This window comes from Atta colombica, unplaced genomic scaffold (genome assembly GCF_001594045.1).
Source record: "Atta colombica isolate Treedump-2 unplaced genomic scaffold, Acol1.0 scaffold51, whole genome shotgun sequence".
NCBI classification, from domain to species: domain Eukaryota; kingdom Metazoa; phylum Arthropoda; class Insecta; order Hymenoptera; family Formicidae; genus Atta; species Atta colombica.
This window is the reverse complement of record NW_017259541.1, coordinates 1,600,541-1,619,758: the sequence shown is the minus strand read 5'-3', so window position 1 is coordinate 1,619,758 and position 19,218 is coordinate 1,600,541. Positions and strand designations below refer to the sequence as shown.

The following is a 19,218-nucleotide window of genomic DNA, read 5'->3' as shown; positions in this document are numbered from 1 at the left end:
CAAGCCGTTGTAGCTAGCAATCGTATATATATGTATATAGCTTTTGAAAGACACGGCTGAACACTATATCGCTGTAAGCTATGTATTTCTTAACGACAACAACAACGTGAAAACGTTCACTGCCAAATTGTGATAAATGTGAGAGATCCCACCTAGCCAGGAGCGTTTTCTTGACTTCTGATCGCATTGACCAATCGTTTTCGCGCCCCATCCACTCTCCTGTTTTCCACAATCTTCCCCATTACAAGAGTTCACTCCCTCGTGTAATCATAATAATAATATAATAATAATAAATAGTTACCGCGCATCCAATCCGATCATAGTCATCTATTTTTCCTTAAATAAAGCTAGACTAATCTAGACGAGGAGGAACGAAGAAGTTAGTCTCGACCAATGCAGCTAGAAACGAAGGAAACCGCTCTCCCCTATTTTAAACGCCACGATTATGGCCGTATTTTAAAGCGACAGAAAGATATTGTAGAGCGAAGCGATATTTTTAAACGGGGCACGTTTTACCTGTCGAAAGAAGGAAATGAAAGAGATAAAAGAGGGGAAAGGAAGCATCATCCGGACCGCCTTTTTAGCGCTCTTCTAATTGTATGTTCATTATGTGTACAGTGCCTTTGTATCTTAAATGAGACAAGTCTCCCCTTCGTCCCTCGGAGAAGGCACTCGACTCGTGACTCGAGCAAAATTTTCCGAGCATCCTCGACAAGGAAATAATATTTATTGGCTCAAAAGAAGAATTATTAAATTATTATTGTTTGTTAACATGTTACGAATTTTCTACAATGTAAATTAGAAGGGATATAATTTAAAATAGAAATTGATTATTGAGAAAATTTAAGAGATCAATTCTCTTATTATTAAATATAAATTTATTGCGAAAAAAGAAAATCTTGAATTAATCAAGTAGACAAGACTTTGTCTTTTTAATATAACAAATGTCCAATTATCTGTCTAAATTTTTCTATAAATGACATGTAATTGATATTTTTTTATCTTTGAAATTCTTCAGAGAATGCGAAATTTTGCTGATGATAATCAATTAACGGTTCAGCGAAGCAGATGCGTTGATCTGAGGGAAAGGGAGGCGCGCGGTCCTTCCTATGTGTCGTGACGTTCTTCTGACCTAGGTTCATAATTGTAATGAATTGTCTAATGATTAATATGTAAAATTAGATTAATTATTCGAGTATGTTGTAAAAGTCGTGTACAGAACCGGCCGATCGAATCGGTGCGGGAAGGTGCGGTGGCCCGTCGGAATCGCGCGGCGGCGGCCATCCTGTAGCTAGCCTTATTATGATTATCATTATTGCCATTATTATCATTATTATTACGATTATAAATATTGTGTTTACCGTAATAATGTGTAATATACGAGGTTACACAGAGCCAGAGACGTTGTGCATTTCCACCTGTCACCGACTATAATTAATAATTATATTAGTGTAATAATAATGCCTTTTACAGTGAGCATATTATGATGCTGTTCTGTGATAAAATTAACAATCGTCAGCTTCTTCGTTATATTCACAGTGGTGTTATTAATTCTTCTTATCATTTCCGAAGTAGCCGAGTGTTAGAATCATTTTGCTGTAAAAAGCGAAAAGTTGTAATTAAAGTTCCATTTAAAAAAGGGCGTAACTCATGTTTGTATAAGATCGATTATTTATTATAAGTGCTATATACATTCAATATTTTGTGGCAAGATGACACGGAAATGAAATTGGACAGAACTTTCCAAGACCTGAATCTGCTCAAATACTTGTCGCGCTTATCCGTCAGATTGGTGTAAAGGTTTATCGCTTTTTCTATCAATATTGATATGTTATTTTACTATTAGTATATATTGTATGTTTTATTTTTTAAAAGAGAATTGAAATATAATTCTTTCTAGATGAAATACATGTGCTTCATAGACTACCTTAATGATCAGAAATGTAAATGCGCAACTTTGTTCCCAATTATTGAGACTTTCCGCACCAATCTGGCAGCGTCGGCAAAGTAATACACGGAGACTTATTCTTGAAGATTCTCGATCTACGTTCTTCGCATTGCCTGCTTTCTGATTTGCTTGCGACGCGCCTGGACCACACCATAGACCACTGCAGCGAGACTGCGGCAGGTGCTCCTGTGTCTGGGAGTACCCTCTTGTTGTAGAGTGGCTTTGCCCAATACAAAGTACGTCTCCATCGTGCCCTTCCCCTTCACCTCGATTAGCCCGCGTTTCTGTGTCTGATAACCCCTCGATTCTAGAAACTATTCACATATGATGAAAATAAATTAGCGCGATAAGATAAATTTTCTCTCATTATTTTAGAGAATAAAATATGAAGTTGAAAAAGAAATGCATAAATGTAGATTGCATGACAATTTTAGTAAAACCGTCGTCTCCTGTATTTAGCTTCCAAATGACGTGCAGCAAAAAATTAAGAAAAAAAAACTGATTAGAAATAATTGGGAAACAATTCGAATCGAATATACTATTGTATACTATTCATTTCAATAGATTTTTCATTAATCTAATAGTATTTTTCCACAAAGGAACAATTTGTATATATATAAAAACATAAGATAGCTTTTTTAAAAATCATTATTGTGGCTATTATTATTATTACCCTGGCAATGTCGTGCGGAACTTGTATCTTGCCCATCACACCTGTGGAATCCATCCTGGAAGCTTCATTTACGGTGTTGCCCCATATATCGAAGACTGGCTTTCGTGCTCCAATCACACCACCTACGAGAGGCCCGCAGCTGATGCCTACTCGCAGATCGAAGTTGTTGAACGAGTGAACGTTCACATCTTCAAGACGATGGCGCATGGCCACCGCGTAGTCCACCAGTCTACACAAGTGCTCCATGTCGTCACCGTTGTTATCCTGCCATTCGAATTTTATTTTTATATATTATTTTATGCGCATTAAATCTTATGAGTCAACAGAAAACAATATTTGCACTTGATAGAGTACACTGTAAAATATATCAAAAGTTTTATTTCGAAATAAAATTATATTTACTTGAATTCGACAGCTGTCGTATAACTTGATTTTTTTCTGATTAAATATTTAGAATTCAGTTTCAAATGTATGGTTATTTAATTAATTGCCGGAATACGAGAGGAATTTTTAGTATACTTTATGAAGTTATTCTATTGCAAATATGTTACTTAAAAAATATATTTTTATATAGTTTGTAAAAATTTTCTGACATCACGATTCAAGATGATTGTAATCAATAGGCAGGAAACCTTAATACATACAGAGTGTCGCCAAATATTTTATGAACAGGTAGAGCGGACTAAATTGAGTCGAAAAGTCTTCTACCATTTTGCAATGTTCGCAATAGTTAACAAAATGTTAATTACTAAAAATTGCCGAAATTTGGTCTTCAATAATTTTTTACTCAAATACTATCAAATTTACAGAAAAACTGTAAGAGACAAAAATGTTTATTATTTTCTTCTCATAGAACTTTAAGAATTTTTTCAGAATTTTTTAATACCATATTTTCTCATGTTAAAAATAAGAAAATGCAGTACTAAAAAGGATTTTTAGCAAAAAGAAATTCGGCGATAATATCCTCGTATATCTCGTTAAAGTGCACATTATATATTGCGTTGTATTATATTTTATATTATTATTACGATTTGGCTTGGATTCAGACCCGACGCGGCCATATAGGTGGCTCCGACCGTCTTTATCTTCTCGATGCAGTGAAAAGGAGTCTCGTCCAGTAATTCATCGAAATCAGCTTGCAAGTAAATTACATGTCAAAACATCAATATATTATGAAAATATGAACAATGCGAAGAGTACAAGGGATAAATAAAATAATATGAATCTTAGAAATATACTACCTTGTTTTACTAATAAGAAAACGCGTGTACCATTTGCTTTTCATATAGAAATCAGTCTTTTTAGAATAGAGTTAGGCGTACTTAAATAGTGTATCAATTGTTACAACGCAATGTTATATCATTCTTCTAAAAGAACATCTAGTTGCTTCAAAGATATTGAAGGAGATAATTTCACTCTGCTCTTAAAAATTACAAATGATATTTAAATTGCATTGACCAAGAAAGATTGAATTGAAGTTTTGGAAAACAAAAGGCAATTTTAGAAAATAAAGTGAGAAAAAAATTCCCTACTCCAATATCATTTATATAGCATTTATACATCACTTATTAAGCAATTGAAAGATGTTCCAAATTATTTGGTTCCAAATGATTAATATAAACTATTCAAACATTGAATGATTATTCCAACAAAACTAAACTGTATATTAAAACAAATTAGAGATCTCTCTTATTAATGAAACAAGTAATAAAATGAATAATAGCGTATTTGCTAAGTATTTATATTATTTTGTCTATTCCCTGTACATCTTATTGTTAATATCATAAACAGCTATCTTTAACAACAATCGTTGTACCGATGATCTCATTAAGGAGACGAATGCACTCCATTCCCTTGTTCACGTCTTCTGAATAAAATTCTGTGAAGTTTGGCACACTGGCAAACATCACGCCGACCTTGTCCCGCGATTGCGAGTAGAGTTCCTGCATTGACGAGGAGATATTAGTAATAACACAGCGTATTTGCCTGTTAAATAAATAAGATTGGACCTTACTTCCGGCGCGCGATCTGTCGTGAGGAAGTGATGTGCCACGTGGTCTGGCAGAATGTTCTTCAGAAGCTGCATATTGTTATGTCGCGACTCAATCATGTCGTTCAACTCTCGTTCGGCCTGTTGCTTCCATAGGAAGTCCAGGCGCGACGTCACCTCCACTAATCTGCCATGGTACGTCACCATCACGAGGAAGACTGTCAGGAAGGTCAACATTTGAGCTGGTAAGGATATCGCCGATCTGGAAGACAGATTAAGAGCAGACGAGGGATGAATGTTGCACATTCCGATTCAATATTAATTAAAAATTAATTTTATCTTCTGCTTCATCACATATTTGCAGGCCTTTACGACATAAAAATTTGTTTTTCTATTAATACAGCTATTACGTTTTCTTGCAAAAAGTCAAATGTTTCATATTTAAGGCTGAGGAGAATTTGAAACGTGAAAGTTGTATATTTGTCTCCAATATTTCCCTAGTAAAAAAATAGTTCTTATAAGTCTATAATATTTTTTAAGGCTCCTGACAACTTATCAAATTAATGATGTCAGAAGTCTTAGAATATTTCGTAAATAGACAAAATCTAAAAAGAGAGAAGAAAGTCTATAGATTTTTTAACACTTCTAAAAAGTTATAAAATTACACAGAAATTACAAAGAAAAATTGTAAAATCAACATAAAAATTCTGAAAAATTATATATAAAAAAATGTTTTGGAAATTTATTATACATATATTGATCTGAGTGACTTACACGTTTCTTTCTCTCTCCGTGAACATGTCCTTGCATACAACAAGGATCAGCACCGCGTACACTACAACGATTGCTGCGGCTAGCGCAGTTTTCACCAAATAATACAGCTTCAAGGCTGAAGCGAGCGCGATCAGGCACAAGATCCATGTGAACACCATATACTCCGGCCGAATGCAGTCGGTCTCCTCAAGCTCATTAGAACTCATCAGAGCCAATCGTTTTGAGCGAGCTTTCTGATTCTCCTCTCCAACTACGGAGAGGATCTTTCTTTGGGAACCTTCGATGTCGCGTTTGCGTGCGACTCGTCTGTAATGCCGGCTTCCGATTTCTGGCTTTCCGTAATGTTGCTCGTATCTGCGATATATATTATTTGTCAGAAAGTCATCAGTAATTTCACTTATCATAATTTATAAAATAATAATACCTCAACCGACGTTTGCAAGTAAATATGATCATTATTATCACACAATACGCACCTGTAGAATCTAAAAAATTCCCTCCTGCTTTTTCCGGGCTCCCTGTCATTCACCACCCGAGTCAGCTTCAGCTCAATATTACTGGAACCCGTTTCCAAAGTGTTGTTCTCCGTCGAGAGAATGGTTTTTCCTCCCTCGGTGGACTCATCACTCAGAGCAGCTTCTAGAAACGTAAGGACAAAGTGGTCCAGGCCTGACCTTTCGGTGGTCGCTGTTAATTTCTCCTGCACCGGAAGTGGTGCTGCCACGATTGTCGTCGGTATCTGCTGTTGCTCGAGCACCATCACTTCCTGGTAAGGACGTACCGTGATGGGACAAGTCAGCACGCCGATGATGGACGTTAACGTCATTAAGGTGATGACGCCGCAGATGAAAATGGTGCGGTGCTTTTTGTTGTGCACCAGCATAGATGATGTGTGCTGCAGGTATGTCGGCATGCCCTTGAATTCTTCTGCCATCACTAGGATTGAAGATGCCACCAAGATCACCGTGGTCACCAGCAACGAGATCAAGAGAATCATGCAACTACGGTATTAATGAAATTGAATAAAGTTAATTAATATATCATCGTATGCGACATTATTAGATATATATTATAATATATTATATTAATTAGATATAAGCTATGATGAACTGTCAAATTATTGTAGTAATATATGAAAATAAATAATTTAATTTCTTCCCAAAAAAGAAGAAGATAATTTTCGGTGTAGTTTACAAGTCTATTCTATCGACTGCATGTTGTTTAATTAAAAAATATTTCTGTTCAAATATACTTTGCAAAAATTTTTTATGCAGTAAATACTTATAATTTTAATATTTAAAGAGATATAAATATAACATAAGAATCTTAAGTTGAATATTTTATTAGAAGTTAGATAATAAAGAAGGAATTATTTATTTCCAAGAAATCATATTTTATTCCGTAGCAAAATTTGTATTTCTAAAGCGAGGAAGTTGGCAATTAATTAATTAATTTTTAATTTGCTACTCACTCAGACAAGATTATGGCCTGACAAACGGCAATGAAGAGCCATATGACGAAGCAGCATATCATATTGGATTTGAACATATCCTCTCGCAATTGGTCGAACTGAAGAACAAAGTACGATATAATTAATTAATATACAAATATTCCACGATTCACCTTTTAAAATTCAAATTTCTGTACTCTGATGGAAAAGTATTTACAATTTTTTAATATAATTTTTCAAAATTTTTGGATGTATATGTATTAATTTTTTTATTAAATCAGACAAGCCTATAGAATTAACAATAAGATAATAAACAATAATGCATCAATGGAAAATCAATGTCACCTTGGATTCCAGACTCTCGTCGTTATAGCGCAAAGTCCACGTGTTTATGTTTGCTGATCTCATACGTTTGTTACTGGCAGTTTCGATAGCACCCTTTTTCTCAACGGCTGTCGTCGAGGCTGCTTTGTTGCTCGGTTTGGCTGGTTGGCCATTCTCTTCTTCCAAGTACTCGGACTCCAAATTGCTCACCGATGTAGCTGTGTTTAGCTTACAATTATAAGACAAATAAAATAAATAACATTTGTCACTAATTTACATTTGTTGCATTACTATTAATTCAATTAATAATACATCTAATTTATTATTAATTTTAAATAATTAATATAATTTTAACGCTTACATTCTCGAACGGAATTTCAGGCGTCCAATCAACTCCGATATCGTCATCCAAGGAACCCGGCGCAGGAGCGTTACTGTTCACAGTTGCATGTGGATTCACTTTGAAGCTCTTCTTGTTCTTGTTCGCGGCCAGCTCTTCCTCCGTCCAGACTTTCGGCTTCGACGATTGCCTTCGTCTGGATTTAAGGGGCTCCAACTGTTTGATGAGATATGTCTCAACGTTTCTGTCCTTTAAATAATTGTCCCGCTCGCAGCCATAGCCGGGTTCCACCTCATAAACGTCGTTCAGGCACTTGAGCGTGTCGGCGGAAATATGTACCCTCCTATAACAAGAAAATCCCTCGTTTCGCTTGTATATTTTGTAGAGATGAAGCAAATTTAAGAGATTAAATACCCTAAAAAATTGTAAGTGTATGCATCTTTTTAAAGATAACTAATAGGTAATTGTAAAAATCTGAATGTAGATTAACAGTTGATAAACGTTATTAATCATTTACTTATTTATAATACGTGATATACTCTGTATTACAAATTTCTTTTTCATACCCCGGTATTCCTCCACTTTCGAGATGGTTTGCAAGTGTCACGTCATATGACCACACATCGAACTGCCATTTTCGCAAACCCAACACTCCGCACAGTACCGATCCACTGTGGATTCCTATCCTCATGTTTAAATCCACCTGCGCCAGAGGAAGATGAAGGAAGTTTCGAATTAAATACGTTTAAAGTACAAACTTTATTTTTATTAGATTAATACTTCATTTTTACTTTAGATATTTTTAAGATACTTGATTGAGAAAGTTACAAAAATTAAGACTTGTGATGAAACAGCGTAAACACAACAAATTCGTTCAACAAAAAATACACCAGTTTCAAAGATGCAAAGAGGTTTTTTTATCTGAAAAAAGTTTATACATAAGAAATATCAGTACCTTCGTGGTGAACCTAACATCTCGTATGGCTTTTATCATATGCAGGCCCATCTCGACGCAGCAGTGAGCGTGATCGCTTCTGGCGATCGGCAGGCCAGAAATGCAGTAATAACAGTCGCCAAGGAGCTTTATACGCAGACAGTGATTCTCTGCCGAGAGTTTGTCGAAACGGGCGAAGAGGTCGTTCAAGACCTTCACCAGCTCTTGAGCGCTGCACTGACTCGCCAGAGCTTCAAACAAATTATTGTGAATCGTCACCAGACACGTATATCATACAGTTTTATACAAGTTACGTAATTTATGTTTTACATATAGTTAATTTAAATATTATATTTTATTTAACATGTAAATATTTGTAAATATATTACATATGAGATAGACAGAATAACGTAAATATCTGAGAAATATACTCATCTACTTGGTTTATAAATAAGAAGTCACCCTACTGAAAAAAATCACGTCACACAGTTGCATGATAAAATCATGTAATTAAAATATGTAAATCAATTGTTGTAATGAATTGTTCCGTAATGAATCAGTAGGCGTAATTTTTTTAAAAAATGTAATTTGAAAAATCACATGATGATATGTTCTTTTTTTTTCTATTTCTATCATTCAATTCTTTAAAATTCGACAACTATAAAATCACATAATGGATGAAATTTTTAATATCATGTGATTTCTCAAATTATATGATTTCAAAAAAATCACGTACTGATTTGGAATAATCCGTGACTTACATGATTTTAATTACATGATTTCATCATGTAACGTTGTGATGGTTTTTTTCAGTAGGGTGGCCTACCATTTGTCTTTAATAAAGATTCTATTCTTGGAACAGTGTCATATACGCGCTTGAATAATGTAGCAACATTATATGATTCTTTTAGTAAAACTTCTTCTAATTGTTTAAAAGATATTACAAGAGGAAATTTGTTTCTCACTCTGCTCTTCAAAATTACAAATAATTTAAATCAGACGATTGACCAAGAAAAATGTTGGAGTTTTGGAAAAACAGAAGACAATTTTGAGAAAGAAAATAAAGTGAGAAGAAAATTCTTCCTTCAATATCATATATATAAACAATTAAAAGAATAGTACAACGTTCCATTAATATTAAATGACTTCCAATAACAATAGAATGTGTATTAAAATCAAATGATGAGCCAACCTCTTGTTAATAAAACAAGTAGAAAGCTAAATAATTTTTCAGGTGTGTATGCATTCATTTTATCTCCTGTATACATTAAATTAAGTAATAAGAAATTCTTTCTTCTACATCGAGGCTCTTAATCGAGCGTAGCGTACCCGTGAATCCTTTGATGTCAGCGAACAGAATACTGACGTTCTCGTAACGGTGGATGTATATCCGGTGAAACTGATTCGGCGTGAACGATATCGTCCCACCTCGTGCCGTTTCGCGGGCGATGTCGCGGATCATTTCCTTGGCGACAAAGTCGGGCAACACTTAAACGGGATTAATTATTGATTATCTTTTAACACGTGTATCAATGCGATGGTAAAATAAAAAAATGTAAGTGCTCGAGATTCTGCGAAATCTTTGTCCGAGTCAGAATAGAGATTTCTCTTTAACGAGATAATCATTTGTCATAAACATTCCTCTTTAAGTAGCCTTCTAATTAATTCTCTTGAATGTTAAAAAGAAACACATCCATACGAAGTTGAATCTGAAAAACAAGACTCTTCAGTCATCTATTTCCGCTGAAGTTCAACTACTGAAGTTCAACTACTGGGAACCTTCGCAATCTTGCTGGCTTACGATTTTGAATAACTAAGCTGACATTATTCCGGTATCAATTTACTGAAAACAAACAATCCTATGGCGTTACGAGAGCGACGATAGTGGGTCAGAGGTGGTATTTATGATATAATCCAGCGTAATGTACCCCGACGACGGGATATATTTTAATAGCGGCCGCTACGAAGAACGGCGGATCGATATATCGGGTGGGATCGGCGACGTAACACGCAAAAGGCTATTGGAAAAACGTGCGTCCAACCGGCGCAATCGGCCGAGAGAGTGTCTAGTGACCCTTTTTGACACTCGGCCGAGCAAGTTACACGGACGAGCGGTGGCGAGTTACCCATCGCGTGTTACGATAAATATGCACATAAATACCCAGCCTAGTTACAACCCCGTGGCGATGCTTCGTGCCGTCTTTTCTTCTCGAAAGCTGCGAGAAATGCTCTCAAAGATTCCCTCTAAGTCTTTCACCAAAGGGATGGTCGAGGATCTACTCTAGTCTATCGGAGATACTCTAATCTTGTTTTTCCAAGCTCAGGGCACGAGGCAAACTCAACTCTCGCGTCTTGAGCTTCGCAATTATTCTATTTCAAGCTACTTCAAGCAAAGAAGAAATCACACTTACTTCGTCAGGAACATAACTTAAGCATTTTTATTTCACGTCCAAGATGTTTCAGAATGTTAAAATTATTAAATGGATAATTTTAAGTAGAAAAGAGAAAAAGTGGGATAGCCCGAAATTGCTTTTTACCTGAGAGCAATAGCTTTTCTTGTCTATTGTTCTCGTTCTGCGTGCGTTGTCGCGTTTCTGTGGAACGATGGGTCTCCAAGAAAGCCTGCCGTTGTCCCCGGTCCGTCAAGTACTTGGTGTACATGCCGGCCAGATTCACGGCTAGATACAGCAGTACGTTTGTCGTTAGCATGCGGATGATACACGCGGCGTCTTGCAGCTGCAAGAAAAATCATTAAAATAACACTGAGGAACAAATTTTGATCAATTTTTTGTTTCTCAGCAAGTCTCTTGTAGGGCTTTTTAAGGCACTGAAAAAGAATAGCTTTTTAAAAAAAATTCTCTTTAATTATTAAAAATTCCGCTTTGAATATCTTCAAAACTGATACTTTTGCATGGCATTAACGAAACTCGGAAAAAATTTTGCTGCCAGTATATTAGAGCTAAATAAAATTAAAGTTTTATTTACAGCTAAACAAACTAAATATTTACAGTTTTGGATCAAGAAGGATTCAAACTATAAATCAGAAATTAAATTCAAATAAGATTACAATCAGAATTTAATAAAATTTCATGCATAATAAAAGATCATTCATCTCTCTCTCTCTCTCTCTCTCTCTCTCTCTCTCTCTCTCTCTCTCTCTCTGCGCTGAAATGATTTAATCTCTACAATAACGTTTTCATTCGAAAAATGAAACAAGAGAACACAAGAGGGAGAATTCATAATATGAATTAAATAAATCTCTTGAGAAAACTTTGAATGGAAATTCTAGAAACTAGATGTACGATGTGTCTTCTCACGTATGTGGAGTCCCGCAGGAGACTTATGCCAGCCATCACCATGTGTGTTAGCGCCGTTCCATAGCCGGCGAGGACGCACCATCGCAGCGGCAGAGGCAGCATCGCATAGGGCGCGTATACGACGAAGAGTATGTACCACATAAGCCGCTGCTGCGTAGTGAAATTCAGACCGGCACCTATGAAACCTGTAAACAGCCACGAGAAGTGACGAAGGTATTACTTGCGAAGATATTCCAAGATATTTTTTCTTCCGATGGGTAATTTCTATGGGTGTACATTAAGAGAAAAATGTATTAATTATTTTAATAAATAGTTGTTTGAGTAGTACTAGTATAACATTTATTTATGGAAAATAAATATTTGTTAAATAAAGAATATAATATAGTTAAATTAAATTATTAATTTTTGTACCAAATAAATATGTTTACATTTAGTGAATATGTAACTGGCGCTAGTTAGACAAAAATTTGTTACAATTTATTATATTGCTCTCTCAATGTAACATGCTTGATTAAGAAATACAGGAAGAATATTCCACACAGAATACTTTATCCGAGAGACATTTTGGAAACGTTTTTATTAAGATATTGCATATTCTGCATAATACTAAACCTCGAAGGTCTGTTCTGTATAGGACAGGAATGACTTGAACGCGAACGGAAATTGTTTAAACAATTATTTTTGCGAGCATCTCAAAATAAGCCCAATCAAATTACCAGCTTCGATCTCCATTTTTTTCACGCTCTGATGAATGTTCGCTCGATTTTAGTTGGTCAGTAGAGCAAAACGCCATTCGATTCAACTGCGGAATCGATACAGCGAAATTGCTTAGAACGATGTAAAAGTTTTGTCGTCCTTGTTAAAGTTGAGAGCCAAGTTATCAAGTTTCAAAGTTTTTACACTCAAAATTAAATTGAAACAATCATGACTTCTTTATATATATTCTTTCTGAAGAGAAAAGATCAGTGATTCCTTTCTTTGGATTACTGTTTCTTAAATCAATAATTTTGTTTGCGAAACCAAAAGGTTTCATGGAAAAGGGACAAAATCCTTCGCACCAGTCTATTTCCAAATCAAGTAATTATAATTGCATCCATTTATAATTATGGGAATCGATAGGTCAGAATGAGTCGCGTGGACCTCACCTTGAGAATTTATTAATAACCAAGTGAATATCGAGGCCCAGTACAGATAATTGTTAGAAAAGCAACGCCACCAGCCGAGCACGCAGATCACCAGATTCGCTGCCATGCAACACGCGGCCCACGATAAACCCTCGATGAGTCCTCCGCCATTCGAGTCTCGTTGCCAGAGCCAGATCGCTGTTAGCGTGATCTGCATCGCGATAAAAATCTCTTCCATCACATAGTTTAGCGGAGAAAACATTTATCTATCGGGAATTTTTATCTTTTATTATCTATTCGTTATAGAATTTTAAAGAGCGATGTAAAATTTAATTAATCTTTATTAGGATAAAATAATTTTACTTTTATCATACATAAGTTTGTTTAACTTTGTAAAATATAAAAATGTAATCTGTTAGCATTCTCAGTAGGAGATATATTTTTAAAAATTTTAAACACGACCATATATGCGAATACATCAAATAAAACAAACCAAGATCGGTCAAATTTTGGATGTTACAAATAATACATTACATATTCTTTTATTCAATCAATTTATTCCAGATATAATTGCGATTATTCTGAGACGCTGATAATCCCCCATAAATTACATTAGAAAGAAAAAAAGTAAGAAATTTATTGCGAAAAATATTATCTCAGCCAGGATTCGAACCTGGAACCTCTCACTTTCCGGGAAGAGTGTCTCAGTGATCGAGCTGGTTAAGACGTTCTTCCTGAAAAGTTGAGAGGCTGAGGCTAATAAATTTCTTACTTACTTTCTTTCATTCTTTCTATTATTTGTAATATCCAAAATTTGACCGATCTTGGCTTCCTTTATCGTATTTAAGATATATTTTGAATTAAAAGTTTTTAAGATAACTCTATCAATTTTTTAGAGTAAATCTCACTTCAGAGAAAGAATTTAGAGTAGACATATGTACGTGTATAATTGTTTAATTTTATGGGATATAAAATTGTAGATTATAAAAAGACTTTTAAAAACTTTTGCAAACTTTTGTAGATTTTTAAAGATTAAAATAAAACACAGATTTCTGTGTAAATGACCTACGCGATTTAGTTGATAAAATTACATTCTTCGTGATTTTCATGAATATAAAATTAATTTGGGTTTATCGTGCTTTTCCGCATCGCTCACCTTCAAGCTTAGGTCCACGATATTCAACATAATCAGGGACTTCTGTCTTTGCCGATTCGAGTAGAGAAGATAGGACGTCTCCAACTGCTTGCTGTGAAAACTATTGGTCAGCGAGGGTAGAAATATTCCCTTGTACAGCATCCCCTTCTTGAAGACATCTACAACCACACGATCGCGCACATTCCAGTCTTTTCCATTTCCATTTATTGTGTCGGATTAAATGGGAAGACATTCCGGAATTGGGATTTCGTACCACGTTGGGTCTGAGCCTCCTCATCGGCTACGGACTGCTCTGCTCCGTCGGCGGCTTCCGGTTCCGCTTTCGAAGTCTCGTCATCATTGACGGGTGCCTCGCCGTCATCCTTCGCTTCGGCGGCGACCTCGGGATCCGTGTTGGATTTCCGATCCTCCCACGCCGCCAGTCCTTCCCGGCCCAGCCTTTCGGAGGTCAATTTCTTCACCGCCTTGATCCATAACTGTTTCCTCGGCGAAATGCTCGACCTGACCCATGATTATCGTGCGTAATGTATCGATTCGTCAATTATGACGAAAAAAAAAAAAAAACGATTTATAGCATCGTGCAGTGTGAAATTTGCCCACTTATATGTTCTATAATAGCTATGTTCCAAAATTTACTGCCAGTATTGGAAATCTAAAGTTCACGTGACGTAAACTATATCGTTGTAAAGAGAATATTTTATGCGCGCGTTTTGTATTTTGTTTACGTATTATAAATGTATAATACGTAATATATGGCGAATTCGATTGGAAACACTGGTGCATATTAAAGCCGTTGTACACTGATTTGATAAAAATGAAATGCAAACATTTCGAATTATGAAATATATTTTATCTAATAGTACAATAAAATGTATTGTTCACGATTTAATCAATTTCTATATTTATTTCTAAACATATCTTTACATTATTTTGTGTACAACGGTTTTAGTGCGTACCAGTGCGCATTGAGTGCGTCCAATCGAATTCGCTATTAGATTAAATTATATGGGAAAAACGATATTGCTGAAATGATCTAAAAATTTAACTAAATACAGATTTGAAAATAATTTTATTGAAATCAAAATAATTGTGTAGGATGTTTAAATTACTTGCTGGAATATCAAAACTTTTTGCAGTATTGCTTATCATGCTTGAGATTTTTATGAGGGTGAATCAAATATAAACGAGAATTTTTTTTTTATTATTTATTGGACGAGAATAAAAGTATAAAAAAAATAAATTATTTTTCTACATAGTTCCCTGCTACAGTAATATATTTTTGCCAACAGATAGGCAGTTTGGCAATCCCGTTTTCATAAAAAGTAGTAGGTAGTGTCTGCAGCTAATTACGCACGAATTCTTTTACGCATCGTCTACGAATCGTATTGTCCTCCTAATTCTTTTTTCAGTGATTCAAACAGATAATAATCACATGGAAAGATTTGTCTCAATGCGATTATCATTTGTTTGGACCGCTAAAAGAATTCGGAGGATTCAAATTGCCTATCCGCTGGCAAAAATATATTAAAGTAGCAGGGAACTACTATGTAGAAAAATAATTAATTTTCTTTATATTTTTATTCTGGTCCAATAAATAAAAAAAAAATTCTCGTTTATATTTGATCCACTCTCGTACATAATTATTTTAATGATCCAATAAAATCGTTTTCAGCTCTATATCTATAGTTAAATTTTTAGATACTTCAGCAAAATTGTTCTTTCCATGTGAGTCATTGAGTCACTCCATACAAAAAACTGTTTTTAAATCAATGATTTTCAAATAAAATTTCTCGTGAAAACGAAATCTATTCAATTTACCAAGTAAAATATTTCTCGATCAGATCGAGCGAATTTCACACTCCGGGGAGAGACGAAGAAGTCGAGAGACGGCGAGTCGACTACTCACTCGTTGATGCTCGTGACATCGCTGTCCAGCATCATGCTCCAGGTCTGTTCTGTAATCATTATCTTCCCGATGATCCGCGGATCACGACTGACCGCTCACGTTGTGATCGTCAGTAAGGCAACAAGTGCCTTAGCATCATCCGGCATTGTTCATAAACACCTTGAATGAAAACTGACTGCGAAGAAGCGACGATTTGTTCGCACCACGGCGACGTTGCGGGGCGAACGTCGTTTTTCACGAGACGGTAACTCTCCGGTAAAGAGAGATCGGTCGATCCACGATCGCGATCGCGTACGACGGCGGTTGATCGAGACTCGTTCAACGAGATCCGGCCTGACTCTTTAGCTTCACGACCGGCGGGATGCGAGAGGCGTCTGATCGAAGTGTCATATCTTTTCCTTTCTCCTCAGGGCGTATCGGGTCGTGACGAAAACGCCTCCACGGGGACGCCTACGTATTTTTTTTTCCTCTAACACTTTTTCAAGTGTCCCTTTAACGGCTTTAAGTGTTATCAACTTCTTCGTCAATATTAAAATCAAACGCGACGGCGCGTCTCCGCGACATACGAGGTATGTGACGAAAAAGAAATGGCACCAAAAGACGAATTATATCTAACTTAGAATTGGAGATATTTTACCAGGAAACCCCAAGAAGTGTTCGCTTCCGATTTCAATAGTTTTCAAGTTTTGAATATGTTGTTTTTTTATATACAGAAATAAAGGATTTTTTATAAGGGTCTAATTAGGACGCTTTTAGGGCGCAACATCCCTTTGAAGAAAATCCGGTTTTTCTCTTGAAATGAATATCATCGAAACTGTATGTAGGAGGTAGAAAAAATGTTTTGTCTAAAAGTTAAATGTAAATAAAATAATAAAATAAAATGTCCCTTATTTTTTTCTAGAAAACAACATATTCAAAGCTCGTTAAAATAGGATAAGGACACTTTCATAGGTCTCCTTGTTACATGAAACTACTTTATTGCTTCATTTTCTATATACATAATTGCTTAGTGCATGTGTGCGTATTGCTTTGTACAGTGATACAAGTGTACATACAAAAATTATGTAATATACACAAATTATAAATTAAAATTATATAATACATAAAAATTTGTTTTAAAAACCAACAAGATAAAATCCTCTTACAAGTAACACTATCCAACTATCACTCATCAATCTGGATGAAACTATGCACACTTGTTTAACATTGAAAAATATTGAAACCGTGTTTTTCTATTTTTCCCCAAAATCAATTTTAAAGATTGAAATCAGTCCTCAATCCTCAACCTCAAAAATGTGTTATCTCGCCACGAAAATTGTAGAGTTGATGAAGAACGAGATAATAATGTTCTTACCTTGATTTTGTGAAAATCAAATGTCAAAATCGTTTGGAGATCAAGTGTTGATTTTTTTCAATGCTAACTTCAACAAACAGCAAAAAGAGACAAAAATCTCACAGAAAAAAATATTTGGTTGAATTAATTAACTAGAATTTTGGTTAAGTTTAGATTTTTTATTAAATATACTAAATATTGATTATTTCCACGATAATTTCAATAGATTTAACTGGAAATCTTGCAGATTTCACTAGAATTCTGGATCATTCATTTTCCACCAGAATTCCAATTAATTCAACCAAACCATTTTTTTCCCGTGCATTTTAACATATTTAAAATCAGGATTTAATTGCCATCTATATGCTCGGAGTAATTCTAGTGTAGTAATTCGAGATAACACATTTTTTGGGAGTGATTGAGGGATGGTTTCAATCACCCTTAAAATTCACTTTGAGGAAAAATAAAAAAACATGAGTTCAATATTTTTCAATGTTAAATGTATAGTTTCATCCAGATGAATGGCAGTGTTACTTGTTAATAGAAAATTCAGTAAATTTAATTTTCAGGCAATTAATAATTAATTAATTACATAATAGCTTTTAATTCTTAATAATTGTTGACAATAATTGTTGCGACACTTTCTTTTTCACCAATCATCTCGTATTTTTGCGAGACACGAATCCTGAAATTCTTCTTTATATCTTCATTATATTTTCATCATGACTCGACGCGTCTTCGGATGAAGAAACGAAGTGTTCAGTCGCGATACGATAGATAGATGAAAAAGTATATGTTATATATGTATATACGTACTGTTTATCGAAACTGAAGTACGAAAAAATTGTGATCGCAATAATTTCATTTTTTATTAATTAATTAATCACCCTAATCAATATTATATATTCAAAATTTTTTATACATAATTATTTTGAGGATTCGGATAAAATTTTTTAAATTTTTAGATCATAAATTAATTTTCATAATTAATTAGCTAAATTTTAGATACTTCAATAAAAGCTAATCTTTTCGCGTAATATTCGCGCATATCTAGTGTACTTTAAATTAAGCAATTCCTTTGCTTAAAGTTAACGTAATTGAACGAATTTCTTTTTGTTTTAAAAAATCAAAATTCGAAGAAGTAAGATTGTAAATTTTTTAATTATCTAAAATTGTAAAAAAACATTTATTATAAATCATTTTTTACAAAACAGTCAAAGAAAACTCCAGGTCTACTGGACCAAGGAAAACCGATTAGGGTTAAAAAATAAATTTCATATATCTAATCCAATGAATTTTTATTTGCCCTGCAATTTCAATAAACAGCAATGTAAAATTAGAGAGTAATTTGTATGAAATAAATATCGCATGTAACATAAACGGAGGATTTTTTTTATACTAATGCTTTTCAATAAAAAAAAAAAAATGTGCTTTTTAAATACGATAGTGAGTAGCTTACCTTAATCGTTTCAATTCTCAGCAAAGGAAACGCAGATTTCTTTCTATATGTCACGTCCTGACATCCGAGAAAAACTCGAAAATTGCGCGCGCGCTTCTTGACACGCCGACGAGCGGGATCTACGAGATGTCCACAAAGTTCAACCCGCATCCCCCCATCATCGTTGGCTCATCCCCCCTGAATCCGATCTGGAGAAGGGGCGCGATTGTCGACGTAACCCAACAACACTTCAAAATAACATTGCTATTGTTATATTGTATTTGAAAAGAGACCCCTGGTGTAACAATTTTTTAACACTCTAAATTTGCATTCACTTATTATCAGAAATAATATAAAGTCTTTTTGACTTGCTATTGAGTGTCAATAAAAAGAAAATGAATGCAAATGATTGAATTATATGTTATTTAAAGATATAAATGGAGGAGGAGGAGGGGAGGGGGGGATCTACGCATTACAATGTTATACTATTGTAAAATAATATCCGTCTAAC

At 34.8% G+C, this 19,218-nt stretch overlaps 1 protein-coding gene across 2 annotated transcripts; it reads right to left on the bottom strand.

Annotated features, from left to right (window-relative positions):
- Positions 1 to 1,653: 1,653 nt before the first annotated feature.
- LOC108691760 (adenylate cyclase type 8-like) lies at positions 1,654 to 18,848 on the bottom strand. Of its 2 annotated transcripts, XM_018199650.1 has the most exons (20): positions 18,729 to 18,848; positions 15,937 to 16,547; positions 14,284 to 14,531; positions 14,031 to 14,188; positions 12,896 to 13,085; positions 11,751 to 11,935; positions 10,971 to 11,169; positions 9,763 to 9,921; positions 8,455 to 8,684; positions 8,066 to 8,202; positions 7,521 to 7,842; positions 7,181 to 7,387; positions 6,857 to 6,954; positions 5,862 to 6,386; positions 5,386 to 5,739; positions 4,636 to 4,873; positions 4,438 to 4,564; positions 3,650 to 3,756; positions 2,622 to 2,885; positions 1,654 to 2,262 (listed from the first exon to the last, which is right to left on the bottom strand). In XM_018199650.1, exons 2-20 carry the CDS (start codon positions 15,993 to 15,995, stop codon positions 2,044 to 2,046), a joined length of 4,026 nt encoding a protein of 1,341 aa, XP_018055139.1. In that variant the 5' UTR covers positions 15,996 to 16,547; positions 18,729 to 18,848; the 3' UTR covers positions 1,654 to 2,043. The 2 variants fall into 2 exon arrangements, with proteins under 2 accessions (XP_018055139.1, XP_018055141.1); XM_018199652.1 differs by lacking the exons at positions 12,896 to 13,085; positions 14,284 to 14,531; positions 15,937 to 16,547; positions 18,729 to 18,848 and having other exon boundaries at positions 14,031 to 14,081.
- Between the last annotated feature and the right edge of the window lie 370 nt (positions 18,849 to 19,218).

Bases quoted from the DNA above. Each gene is read 5' to 3' on its own strand.
- LOC108691760 (XM_018199650.1), bottom strand. From the start codon at position 15,995: ATGATTACAGAACAGACCTGGAGCATGATGCTGGACAGCGATGTCACG. The intron at 13,086-14,030 runs GTGAGCGATGCG...ATCGCGATGCAG, and splicing joins TCGTGGACCTAAGCTTGAAG to ATCACGCTAACAGCGATCTG. The intron at 3,757-4,437 runs GTACAACGATTG...TTTACTTGCAAG, and splicing joins TCTCCTTAATGAGATCATCG to CTGATTTCGATGAATTACTG.